The sequence below is a fragment of the Sparus aurata genome, chromosome 2 (assembly GCF_900880675.1).
Source record: "Sparus aurata chromosome 2, fSpaAur1.1, whole genome shotgun sequence".
Taxonomy (NCBI): Eukaryota; Metazoa; Chordata; class Actinopteri; order Spariformes; family Sparidae; genus Sparus; species Sparus aurata.
In genome coordinates this window covers 34888840-34901395 of record NC_044188.1, presented here as the reverse complement: position 1 = coordinate 34901395, position 12556 = coordinate 34888840, and the positions used below count along the sequence as shown (strand labels likewise).

General features: G+C 45.5%; 1 protein-coding gene across 10 annotated transcripts in view; it reads right to left on the bottom strand.

Moving 5' to 3' along the window:
• sez6b (seizure related 6 homolog b) overlaps positions 1-12556 on the bottom strand; it is a 437962-nt gene that overhangs the window by 247527 nt on the left and 177879 nt on the right. For all 10 annotated transcript variants that reach the window (XR_003981115.1, XR_003981113.1, XR_003981114.1 and 7 more), the window contains one exon: positions 10452-10641. Coding sequence is in view for 7 of the 10 variants with exons in the window: in XM_030393151.1 (XP_030249011.1) it covers positions 10452-10641 (190 nt within the window). In the remaining 3 variants the exon portion in view is untranslated. The remainder of the gene's footprint in view (positions 1-10451; positions 10642-12556) is intronic.

Sequence of the window (12556 nt, the reverse complement as noted above, 5' to 3'; positions counted from 1 at the left end):
GTTGCTAGACTGGCTGAGGCTGAACACCTGCTGGGCCATGCTCCGGAGCCGGACCAGTTGACCCCAGCCCAGCGATTGCCTCCAGCACAGCCTAGCCGACCTAAACGTCGGGCTGCAGAGGCTGCGGGCGCCTCCTCTGGGAAGAGGGTCAAGGAGTCTAAACTGGCCTCCAGGGTGGACCAGTTGATTGAGGAGCTAAATCAAATGAAGTCCCTCTTCCTAGCCATACAGTCTGGGACTGGTGCAGTGGATGTGGGTGCTCCTGCTCCCCCTGCCGCCATGTTTGAACCAAAGGAGGATGTGCTCTCCGTGGCTGCTTTGGCCACTGAGTTCGCTGACTACGGGGCAATGTGGTCCCCTAGGACGCTGCCTCCCACACCTCTGGGGCGAGCTCCCGCTCCTCAGCCCGCAGTTTCAGTGCTAGGTCCGAGAATAACTCCATGGGTGCCATCATTCGTATGGCCCTGGCCCGCCTGTAGTTGGATGTTCCGCAGGCTCAGCCGGCTCCCGCCAGTGCTTTCTTCAGGCGTGGTCCAGCCCCTGCCACCTTTACTGTGCCTCCGTCAGAAGAATATCTGAGGGAGTTGCACGCATGCTGGAGAGATACTAGAGCCCTCTCTCACGCAACATCAGATGGCCGGACCCTGGCAGCCATGCAGGATGCAGCCAAGTTCGGCTTGGCCCATATGCCAGCGGTTGAGCCGACTATAGCGGCTCTGATTGTTTCGCCCGATGAGGCTCTGAGAACGGATGCCAGGTGTCCGCGCCCCCATTGTCGGGCCACGGATGACCTGCTCTCTAAGGCCTGTGATGCAGAAGCACGCATGGAACGCACTGGCAATTCCCTCTCGCATCTGATGCTCGCTCTCTCAGCGTCCCTGCAGGAGGCTACACTGGACGCTTCCGTCCACAGCTTCAGTCACGCATCCCTGCAGGCATTTGCTCTGATGTCCAGAGAACTGGGGCGCCTGATGTCCACACTTGTCCAGGCTCGCCGCCAGGTGTGGCTGGCACAGTCGCCTCTCACCGAGGCGTGCCGGAGAACCCTCCGCAGCATCCCAGTGGAACCCGGCGAGATTTTTGGGTCGGCTGCTGTAGAGGCGCTTGAGCGCACAGTCCAGGCCAGGCAGACTCGGCAGCAGCTCTCTGGGCTTCACAGGAGCATGCCTCCTCCCAGCAGACCTGGGGGTTCTTCAGCTCCCCCCAGGCGCCGCTCTCAGCCACAGACTCCCCCCAGTGGCTACCGTAGGTCTCAGCGACCGGTTCAACAGCCGGCTCAACGATGTCCTCAGGGCTTTCAAGCCCCCGAACGACTGCCCTCTAGACAACCTCAGAACTTCGACGCTGCCCGTCGTCCCCCCAGGGCCTCTAGAGGCCGGGGGACCAGGCGCTGAGAGTCTGGGGCCGGTCGTCGGCTGTTTTTCCCAGCAGCAGCTCAGCTACTGGGCTGCTTCCACCAAGGATCCTTGGGTGATTTCCACCTTAACCCACGGGTACAAACTTCAGTTCCGACGCAGGCCCCCTGCCTTCAGCCGGGTCAAGATGACCATCATACGCGACCCGGCAAAAGCCCATGCTATTCGACTTACTTTCTTGTCGAAAAGAAAGACGGCGGACTCCGCCCTATCCTCGACTTGAGGGGACTCAACCGGTTCTTGAAAGTCCTGAAGTTTCACATGCTCAGTACTGCAGAGGTTCTGCGTACTGTTGCCAGAGGGGAATGGTTTACCTCAGTAGACCTGAAGGACTCGTACTTTCATGTCCCCATTGCACCACACCACAGAAAATTTCTGCGGTTTGCCTTTCAGGGCCACCATTTTCAGTTCAGGGTTCTCCCATTTGGCCTCTCCCTTTCTCCACTGGTGTTCACCAGGTGTGTGGTGGCAGCCCTCTCACCCCTGCAGTCGTGGGGCATCAAGATCCTGCCGTATCTGGACGACTGGCTGGTCTGTGCGCCATCCCAGTCTCAGGTGACCCGGGACACAGCGATTCTCCTCTCACATGTGGCCCAGCTCTGCCTCAGAGTGAATTTCCAAAAGAGCTGCTTGGTTCCCTCACAGAGTGCACTCTTTGTGGGGGTGACTCTGGATGCTGTTGCCATGAAGGCCTGTCCATCACCTCGGCACGTGGACGACATCCTTCACCTCCTTCTCCTCTTTCAGGAGGGCCGCTGCTTGCGCTATGTCCAGTATGTGCGCCTCTTAGGCAAGCTGACGGCTGCTGCCACTGTGGTTCCCTTAGGGTTGCTGTCACTACATCCCCTTCAGAGGTGGCTGAACAGCTTCCACTTGGATGCCAGGCGGCACCAGCACAGGAAACTCAAGGTGTCACGGCGTTGCCTCCTTGCTCTGACCCCTTGGAGGGAGAGATCATTTCCCCTTCAGGGCATGCCCATGGGCTCCATTGCATCCCGTCGGGAGACCGTCACAACAGATGCATCCCTCTCAGGGTGGGGTGCTGTGTGGCAGAACTGGACAGCTCAAGGCCTGTGGCCTGCACAGGACCGCTCGGACCATATCAATGTGCTAGAGCTACGGGCAGTGCACATGGCACTGCAGCTTTTTCTCCCGTTCCTGAGAGGGAGGCATGTGCTAGTACGGTTGGACAACGTCTCAACCGTCTCTCACATAAACCACCAAGGGGGAACCAGGTCTGTTGCAGGTGTCCCGGGACCTCCTGTTGTGGGCAGCCCCCCGCCTAGCCAGCATAAGGGCAATGTATTTGCCTGGGGAACGGAACCGGGCCGCAGACTTCATATCACGTTGCAAGCCTCCACCGGGGGAATGGCGGCTTCACCCAGAGGTGGTGCTCAATATCTGGGACGTCTTCGGCAGGGCAGAGGTGGATCTCTTTGCCACAGAAGAGTCGACCCATTGTCCCCTCTGGTTCTCCTTGACAGAGGAGGCCAGCCCTCTGGGCCAGGATGCTCTCGCCCACGATTGGCCAGAGGGTCTTCTCTATGCCTTTCCCCCGATGCCTCTGATTCCTCAAATACTGCAGAGGGTCCTCCAGCAGGGCCACAGGCTGCTATTGGTAGCCCCCTTCCGGCCAGGGAGGACATGGATTCCTCTGCTGCACAGGCTGTGCTGCAGTTCACCGTGGCGTCTCCCCCACAGGATGGATCTCCTGTCCCAGTTAGGGGGCCGGGTCTGGCATCCCGACCCTCATCGCCTGCAGCTCTGGGTTTGGCCACTGCAGGGCCCAACCCGCTGCTGTCAGAGTGCTCAGACACCGTCCAATATACCATACTGAATGCTAGGGTGCCTTCTACCCGGATGCAGTATGACAACAGGTGGAAACTGTTTTCTGTCTGGTGTTCGGACAGGGGTGAGGACCCCGTGCACTGTACAATCCCAAAAATTCTGGAGTTCCTACAGTCACTCCTGAATGGCGGACGGTCCCCTGCTACTCTGAGGGTGTATGTGGCAGCCATTTCCTCTCGACACGCTCAAGTTGACGACAACACCGTCGGGTGCCACAGACTTGTGTCCCTTTTCCTAAAGGGAGCCTTGAGGTTACAACCCCCAAAGGCACAGAGAATTCCAGCATGGGATCTGCCCCTGGTGCTGGATGCTCTGTGTCTGCCTCCTTTAGAGCCCCTGGCACAGGCAGAGTTGAAGTGGGTGTCTGCTAAGACTGCCTTTCTGCTTGCCAGCACTTCAGCAAAGCGTGTTGGGGAGCTACATGCTCTCTCGGTGAGTGACTCATGTCTGAGGTGGAACTCAGATGGCTCAGGGGTCACTCTGTGGCCAAATACAGCTTTTCTTCCTAAGGTTCTCTCATCGTCGAACCTTAACCGACCTATCCACCTGGCACAGTTTATTCCCCCCGCAGGGGAGGAAAGGTTAGGACTGCTGTGCCCTGTGCGGGCCTTAAGAGTCTATATAAATTTGACCGCAAGCACGAGACGGTCAGAACAGCTGTTCGTCTGTTATGGTGGTCCTAAGAAAGGCTGTGCTCTCTCCAAGCAGCGTCTGTCGCATTGGCTTGTGGATGTCATCACCCAAGCGTATGAACACAGTGGTCGCCCCCTGCCATCCGGGGTGAGGTGCCACTCTACTAGGGCTGTCTCTACATCGTGGGCGGCTCTGCGTGGTGTGCCCCTGGGGGACATTTGTGATGCGGCATCGTGGGCATCACCAACTACCTTCTCCAGATTCTATCGGGTGAATGTGGCCACTCCCCACCCACTGGGTGTGGCCCTGCTGCCCACCTCTACTGCTCCATCTCACTGAGGTATGTATTGGCATTCCTCTTGACCTTGTTGTTATGGGTCATCCAGTGCTGAAGCACCGCCTCTGGCGGTCAGTAAGGATGAAATAGAACGAAAGTTACATATGTAACTACGGTTCTATGAATCCTGGATGACCGCCAGAGCGTTCTGTCAATCAGAATCCTTGTGGTTTCGCGAGAAGATTCTGCAGGAACAGATCCTCTGATGTCACCGGAAGATATAGGCTTGCCGGTATCATCAAGGGTCACAGGTGACTTTGTTGGTATAAACACTCGACCTGCGCATGCGCGAGATGGAGACATTCAGTGCTGAAGCACCGCCTCTGGCGGTCATCCAGGATTCATAGAACCGTAGTTACATACGTAACTTTCGATCATTATCTGACTGTGAAGAAAGTCAAGTATTGATGCGTCAAAGACGTCTATGCACTGTGTTGCAGAGATATTTACTGAAGTAAGCATGCTAACCAGCTTGTCCCAGTATGTCCTGTCCTGTAATACTATTTATAGTGTATACTACTAAAAGTCAAACAAACTTTATTCAAACTTGACGTAATTTAAATTAAAACTCACCAAAACAAAAGTATTTGTCTTTCCACAATCCCCTTTGGTTTGGATGAAATGAATCCTCAATACAGTGAGTAAGATGTGAAGCTTCATGCCTCTCTTGTCCTTGCCTACCATGTCTTCTCATCCACAGAGACATGGTCTTGGTCAGAGGAGTTTTAAATCAGGTCCATTCTCTATCCCCTGTCTTCAAACTGTCAGGCTTGGCGGCTGTATTCAGTGCCAGTTCAGTAACTAGCATTTCTAATTCTTATACTGATCAACCTGGTTAAGCTAAGCACCTGATCTGAGGACTTGGTCCAGACAGGCGCTCTAGCTCTATACTGGCTCCATGACTAACTGAACAATGAGCTATTTAGCTTAGCAACAGAATCTAGCTACAGCTAAGGATAGCCAGCAAAGAGCATCAGTTGTTGGTTTCTCTGGGGATGGTACATTTTTATAGCGCTTTTCAAGTCTCAAAGTGCTTTACAATACTTGCCACATTCACCCATTCAGACACACACACATACACTGATGGCAGATGCAAGGCACCAACTGCTTATCAATTTGGGGTTCAATATCTTGCTCAAGGACACATTGACATGAAGCTGGGGGAAGCTGGCATTCAAACCAGCAACCTTTAGATTACTAGACAACCCGCTCTACCTCCTGAGCTACAGCCGGTGATATGGACCCACTATATTTGTGGAGCTACCTTCAAATTCTGCCCAGGTTTTACAAGTTAAACCAGTAATGACATTCAAAGTGGTTGTTAGCTCCTTTCTTCTCAGATCCTGCCAGCCTCCCTAATCAGTGCATTTGCACTGACCCATTAGTTGGACTGCAGACAGAACTTTTGAAGTTTCAGCTTACACACCTTCAGCTAAAACCTTCCAGATAGACAGAAACACTCCATGTTGTGCTTCTCTATTTAAATCCCTCCAGGAGCCAGCCTACCCTCCCTGATTTTTTGACTGAAATACTAGAAAAAGAATGTTGATCAATACATTCAATGTTTTTGGATTGCAATGGCTTGAGCAGTGAGGGAGTGTGTGTGTTGGCTGAGATAGGATTCATCACATTGAGTTGCTGGTGCCACTTATTGTTCCCAGGCAGAGAAAGGAAAGTGCAGGCCAGACAGCACTAGGGGACACTGACAGACAAGCGGCGTGGATATGTGATTGTATTCTTTAATATACATGCTTAAAACATGTTCACATCAGTTTGCAATATTTCACTCCTGACATACATACAACATCCTTCTGGGAATTCTATTCATATACAGGGTCAATATTCTTACTTTTCAGGAAGCTGCCATACACATTATATGAAAGCAGGCTGCATATTCAATCTCATTGTGTCGTTCAGTGTGTGATATACAGTACAATGTGTGACCCAGAGAAGTCATTCTTCCATTTTGTATCCTTACCAGAGACCCCTTTACCAGCCATAATGTTTGTTTCGTGTTTGTATAGTAACATGGAGGATCCATAGATTTATCTGGTATATTAAAATGTGTTGTACCAAAAATTAAAAGGTAATGTAAAGTAATTCAGTTTTGATTTAGAAACATAACAGCTTTATGATGATGTTGGACTGACTGGGTGATAAATTCAGATTCTGTAATAATTCATGGGGATTAAGGGATCAGCAACAGCAACATGTCTAACAATGCTGGTAAGAATTACATAGCACCATCAAATCTAAAATAAAGGGTTTGGAAGAGATTTGGATTTTATAAGGAGGACTTAAAGCAGGCCATTTGCAAGCTCTGTAGAGCAGTGCTTATGTACATAGGTAGCACGTATCTTGGCGTTCACCTGGTGAGATGGCATGGTGAAACCTGTGCAGGTGACAAGGATGGTAGTAAAGCTAGCACTACTGCTGGTAGTAATGCACACTGTCAACTGTCATGTCTACTAAAAGAATGTACTGAATTGAACCATACTGCACATTTTTTCTGTTTGTTAATCGTAGGTGTGATTTCATACACTCATGACTAGGAAGCAGAGGATACAGACAGTCAGTGACACCCAGTTAAGGGAGGTCCAATGCAAACAGATCCAGCTCAGAGAGACCCTGCTCATCAGGATAGTTGTTTCTCAGATCCAGGATGAGACAACAGGCGTTTCTTTATACACTGAGGTATAAGAAGGTTAATATAAAGATATACATATGAGTAAGCAAACTACGTAGGATTCCCTGGTCTTTTATTATATATCTATTTGACGATAAGCAATGCCACATTTATAGAATTGGCTTATTCTAATTTATAATAGAAAATTACTGTCTACATGAAACAAAGGCTTGTATCGGAGTATATCTTATTCTACCAAACTGCATCAAACCATACCAAAACGGAGTCAAATTTCTCCATAATAAAAAGTATTTTCCCTATAATATCGTAACCCATGTATCTTGATACGTATCGAATCGTCTTATAAGGGAGAGATGCACATCCTTACCATTTATGAAGCAACTGTTTACTGAAAAGTTGTAGTCAAAGTTCATAATACTTTGTAACTGGTAAGAGAAAATACTGTGTAATTTATCTATAAACATTGTTTGGATATTGTTAAACTTTTACAATTGTTTAATACATATTTGCTTCCATTTAAAATTACTGGTGTCAATATCTCCCTGAAAACCCTAATTAGAAAACATTGCAATTGATGTACCTGATGTAGAGCTGCATGCTTCATATAATCGCTTGATGGAAAAACACTCATGCATCTTTCATCATAGGAGGAGTGCTGGGATGTTAAGCTAAATGTTGAGCAGCAGATGGGCCAGCTCATTCTGTTCCTTAGATAATTCTAAACCACTGACATGCTGACAAAATAATGTAAAATGGGCATGTATCTAATATTCTGTTGGTTATTATGAAGATGTAATTGCTACAGGATTTTCCCCTTAATTAATTATGGTAGGAGTTAAATAGATTTTTTTTTCCCGCTTTAAATTACTGCCATATCAGATAGGGTTAGGGTTAGGATGATAGCATGAATAACAGCACATACCAATATGTTAGGCTGTCAACCATAAAAATCACATGGGCAACTTCTTCAGTGACAAATTACACAAGCCTTATTCTTTCACGATAATAATACTGTTATGCATTTATTGATGTGCTTCACAAGACATCTGAAGCAAGCAGAGCAATGGACTCCAGTCACTGTTTAGACAACTTGATAGACAGAAAATAAATGACTTAATACTGAACTTAGACTTAGAAGTTAAAGTCTTATGTCTAAACTTGAATGAAGCCCTGTGAGTCGATTAACGAGTGCATTAGAATCCCGCAGTGATGATCATCATTGAGCTGCGGGACTCTACTGCACTCGGTAACCGACTCACAGGGCTTCCCCACAACAAGGAAGGCTTCTCGGGTGGTGAGATTTGTTTATCTATTCCGACAAGTACGGCAACTATATCAAATGTTTGATGCCTCAAAATATGTGCTGGGACCCTATTTCTAATGTTGCTTAAGTTTGGTGCTGTTCTGAGCATTTTTTGTGGCTTTTTAATGGCGGTTTTATATTTGGACCCATTTAACTGCAATTTAATGTTGTCGTGCGGTCGTTTCTGAGGATGCTAAAACTACGTTAGCTAGCGGTCCACAAACTTTATCTCTCGAGAGGGAGTCTAACACAGTTTCACGGTGTGTTAGACCATGGATTCAATTTACACCGGAATATCCCTTTAACTTCTTGCATGAGCTACCAAAAGACTTACCGTCTTTACCTTTTCCTTCTATCCACGCCCAGCGCCATTTATTTGTTAATCCGTTATCAATTAAGAGGGCATCTTCCCCAGGCTTCATGAATTTACTCTCCATCCTAATCTCCTACGTGACATCTCTGCACGGGTATCAATTCAGCATGAGACTCGGTTGAAGCACATATTTCCAAGACCCGCCCCATTTTACTTCTGATTGGATAATAATGTAAGTTTGAGAGAGGGAGAGTTGTGTTCCCATCATATCATTGGCAGACGCACTCATGAACTATCAAGTGATTTCATTTTTTTAATATTGGAATTTTTTTTTCCTGTAGCCAAACGCGGCATGCTGGAAATCCGGAACTGTGCCGGAATACTTTAAGCCCTGTATAATTGTTGGTTAGTTTTTCGATGTTTAAAAGTGATGGGCGGGAGTAATGTTTGATTTAGAAGAACAAATTGAATTAATTGTAATACTTTTTGAATCGGTTGGTTACATTGTTTACAATATAAAAGTAAAATAATAAAATGGTTAAGTCTTAAAAATAGTAACACCTATCATTTACAATTATCTCCAAAAGTTGTTGAAACTTCCTACAGATCTGATACTGCCCTACTATGTCTCTATCAATTCAACCAGAAAGGGGGTAGTTAAATGGGCTTTGGGGATTTGTGTGTGTGTGTGTGTGTGTTCTATAGGCTAGGGCTTTCTTTTTGCTCCAGCTTCTAGCAGGGCATTAAAAAAAACAAGCTTTATTTAGCTATTTTTCCATTTGGCCAGTTGTGGTGAGGAACAAGCAAAAACAGTACAGACTGCTTTTTAGCAGCTGGTAATAATGTTGATGTCACTTCTTAGCAGGGGAGAAGTTTGCTCATGTCATCTGCGCTTTGTAGTTTAATCAATAAAGACAAATATAAATGAAGAGTTATCAAGTACAGGAGTCTCTAGTCTCAGTTTAATGGGATGAAATCTGACCAGCAGGACCAGGGCTGACCCGTTCTACTGGGGGGTGTTAAAGTACCATCATACATTTACATCACTGTTCATGAATTGTCACTCCAAAGAAGCAGCAGAGCAGAAAAAACTTTCACTTTCACTCCTCTGTCATAAGCAAGCGGCAGGATAAAGACTTTCAGCAATTCCTGTCCCTCAGACAGTGTCCGTACAACTGACAAATAAAGCTGTTACAAATATAATGTATTACTTAATCATGTGGCTGATTGATAGCACAAGTCATTTTCTGGCTGACAGCAACAACGCGTTAATATGTGGTAACACACATCCAACATGTCACCAACAATCTGCCAGGAATACAAGACAGGTGTACCTGTCTAGGCCTTACAAGCTTGATCTCACATGAGTCTTTCTCCAGAACGGACATCCAGGCCATAGAATACAGAGGTCGGCTTGTATTAGACATAATGTTATATATTCTGGGCCCTTATGTATGTGGATAATAACATTAATCAGTTTGCAAGTTTTGGATAATTCAACGTCAGTTTCAGCTCTTTAAAAGCTGTTTTCATTAATAATTGGACTCTTTTCAGTGTTATAAATCCTTGAGCCCAAACCTACCAAAGTACTGGCTGATTGACTTATTAAAATGACAGACGTTTTAGGTTGAACTCAATTACATGAACTAATTTTCAGATATAAATGGCTTGCTTTCTTAGAGTGTAATCATGATTTCAGATCAGAACATGCATTTCTGATGCATATTGAGAAATCATTGTGATGAGTTTTTTTTTTTTTTATTTCCCCGTGTTTCAGTGGCTTCATATAAGTACAGCTATCATTGTTTTCATTTAAGCTTTGTCAAAGGACTTACATAGCACGTCAGGGACCCATCCTTCCTACTTGGCTTAACTAAGACTGTTTATTAAATTGTATTCATTTACATTTTATGTTGGCTGTTTTCTCAAAACTCTAGTGTACTTGTGTCATGTACCTTGGTATCTGAGCAGGACTGATCCAACCTGAGATCTCTGGCTGTGGAACCGGATAAAGATCTGATTGCTGTGGCTTCGCACTACCAACCCCCTCATCAGAATGGACTCGTTGGCCAGCATGGTGTTCTCCCCATGGCCCACATCTTCAAACACCATCTTGTCTCCCTCAGATAAATTCACATTCATGACCTGAAAGAAAAAAAAGGAGAGATTAGACCATTTATGCATCATATATTTTTTAATAATACAATTTACCAGATGCAAATTTTTCAGTAAAATACTCTAATTCAATACATTTGATAGGCAATGTATATTTTTCAGCTCACTTTAGATGATTATCCATGCCATGAGAGTCTTGACAGCTGTGTTCCCTTGAACACCAAACATTAAAGCTACAGTATGTAAGAAAATAGTGATACGACAAAATATATTGATATGTATGTTGATATATATGTACTGTACTGTTTAACATGCTATTATAGTACATTGTTGGTTACTTAATTTTCTTAATTTTTTGTAATTTTTTTTTTTACAGTGTATTGCTTTTACTGAGATTTTTACTATTTTTAAGTACTTTGCAGTTACTGTTATTTATTACTTGTTACTGTGTTTTTTCTACAGTACATAATTGGATACCGTAAATGTATACAGTACGTTGTTGGTTACTGTAATTTTTACAATACATCTTTATCTACTGTGATTCTTTACAGTAGTGAACTGATTACTTCGGTTTTTTTACAGTAACTTTTTCCTTACAACGTTTGCTGCATTTTTTGACAGAATACACAGTAATCTACAGTGAAAAAGTATACTGTAATTTACTATGCAAAAACAGTAAAAAAAACAAAAACGTGGATTTCACAGCAATAGTTTAAAGTGCAGCCTTCATGGATTAATTTTATCTGAAGCTTTCTGCTCTTGCAAATTGGGGTTATTACTTGCACAGTTCATGGGCTTTTTTGCTCTTTAACTTACATACATTTCCTAGTGGGAAAAAAAAGTAAAGTGAAGAGAAAGACTTGACCTCTGATTCAAGCAATGTGTTGGGGCAAACATTTTATTAACATCTTTACATAAAACTCGGGCACAAATCAAAAGAGAGAATATGGTAAAAGCCAAAGGGACAATGTAGAGCTAAGTAATTACAGATGTAGATAGGCCTGATAATTGTCTCCTCTGGTGACAGCATGTCTGGTGAGAAATGTCACTTTTATCAGGTTTTATCACACCAGGTATATCTTTATTCAGGCCTCAAAAGGAAGGAGGTGTCTTGTCTTCATGTGGCCCTCCACAGATCATATCAGCAGCCTCCTATATCACGTAGCTGGGAGATAATCCACAGCTCCCCTGAAAAAAAGCTGCTGAGAGAATCTGTGGAATCTATCCACTAACTGAGTGAAGTGTCGGTCAACGGAATGTTCATCTTAACTGAACATTCAAACAAGACTTCAGACCTTTATATGTTGTGGAGCAACACTGTGAACATATAAGACTAATAAGTAATTCCATGAATAATAAAAAAAACAAAAACTCATTTGTCCCTGGGGAACCTGAAGGATCCTGCCCGCTGTCCACGGTGTCTGGTGCTCACAAACGGTGAAAAGTGCTCTGACCCGGCAGTCCAATGATATTAGAGCAGACTTTGACTGTGCTCTGCAGGCGTGTCCTGTTTTGCCGGCTTATGGAGTGGAACTAGCAGGTGATGGAGAAAGGGATGACACTATCTGTGAAGGAGTAGATAAAATGTCCTGAGAATATTCTTATTTAACTCAAAAGTGTTGAGCTTCCTCAAGAGATACTGCCACTGCTGGCATCTCCTGTGGATCTCCTCAGTGTTGAGAGCAAATTTAAACATACTGTCAAAAATTGTACCCGGGTATTTGTGGTCCTCCACAAAGTCTATATTCCTCCCGTGGATTGTGCTAACAGCAGATGCAGCCAGCTCCCTCTGCTTGCTAGAAAACTTAACCATGATCTCTTTGGTCTTCTCCTTGTTTAACTCCAGGACTGATTTATCACACCGTTCCACAAACTCATGCAGCACTGAGCTGTGGTAATGTGAGGGGCCTGAGAGCAGGGACAGGAGAGCTGTGTCATCCATGTA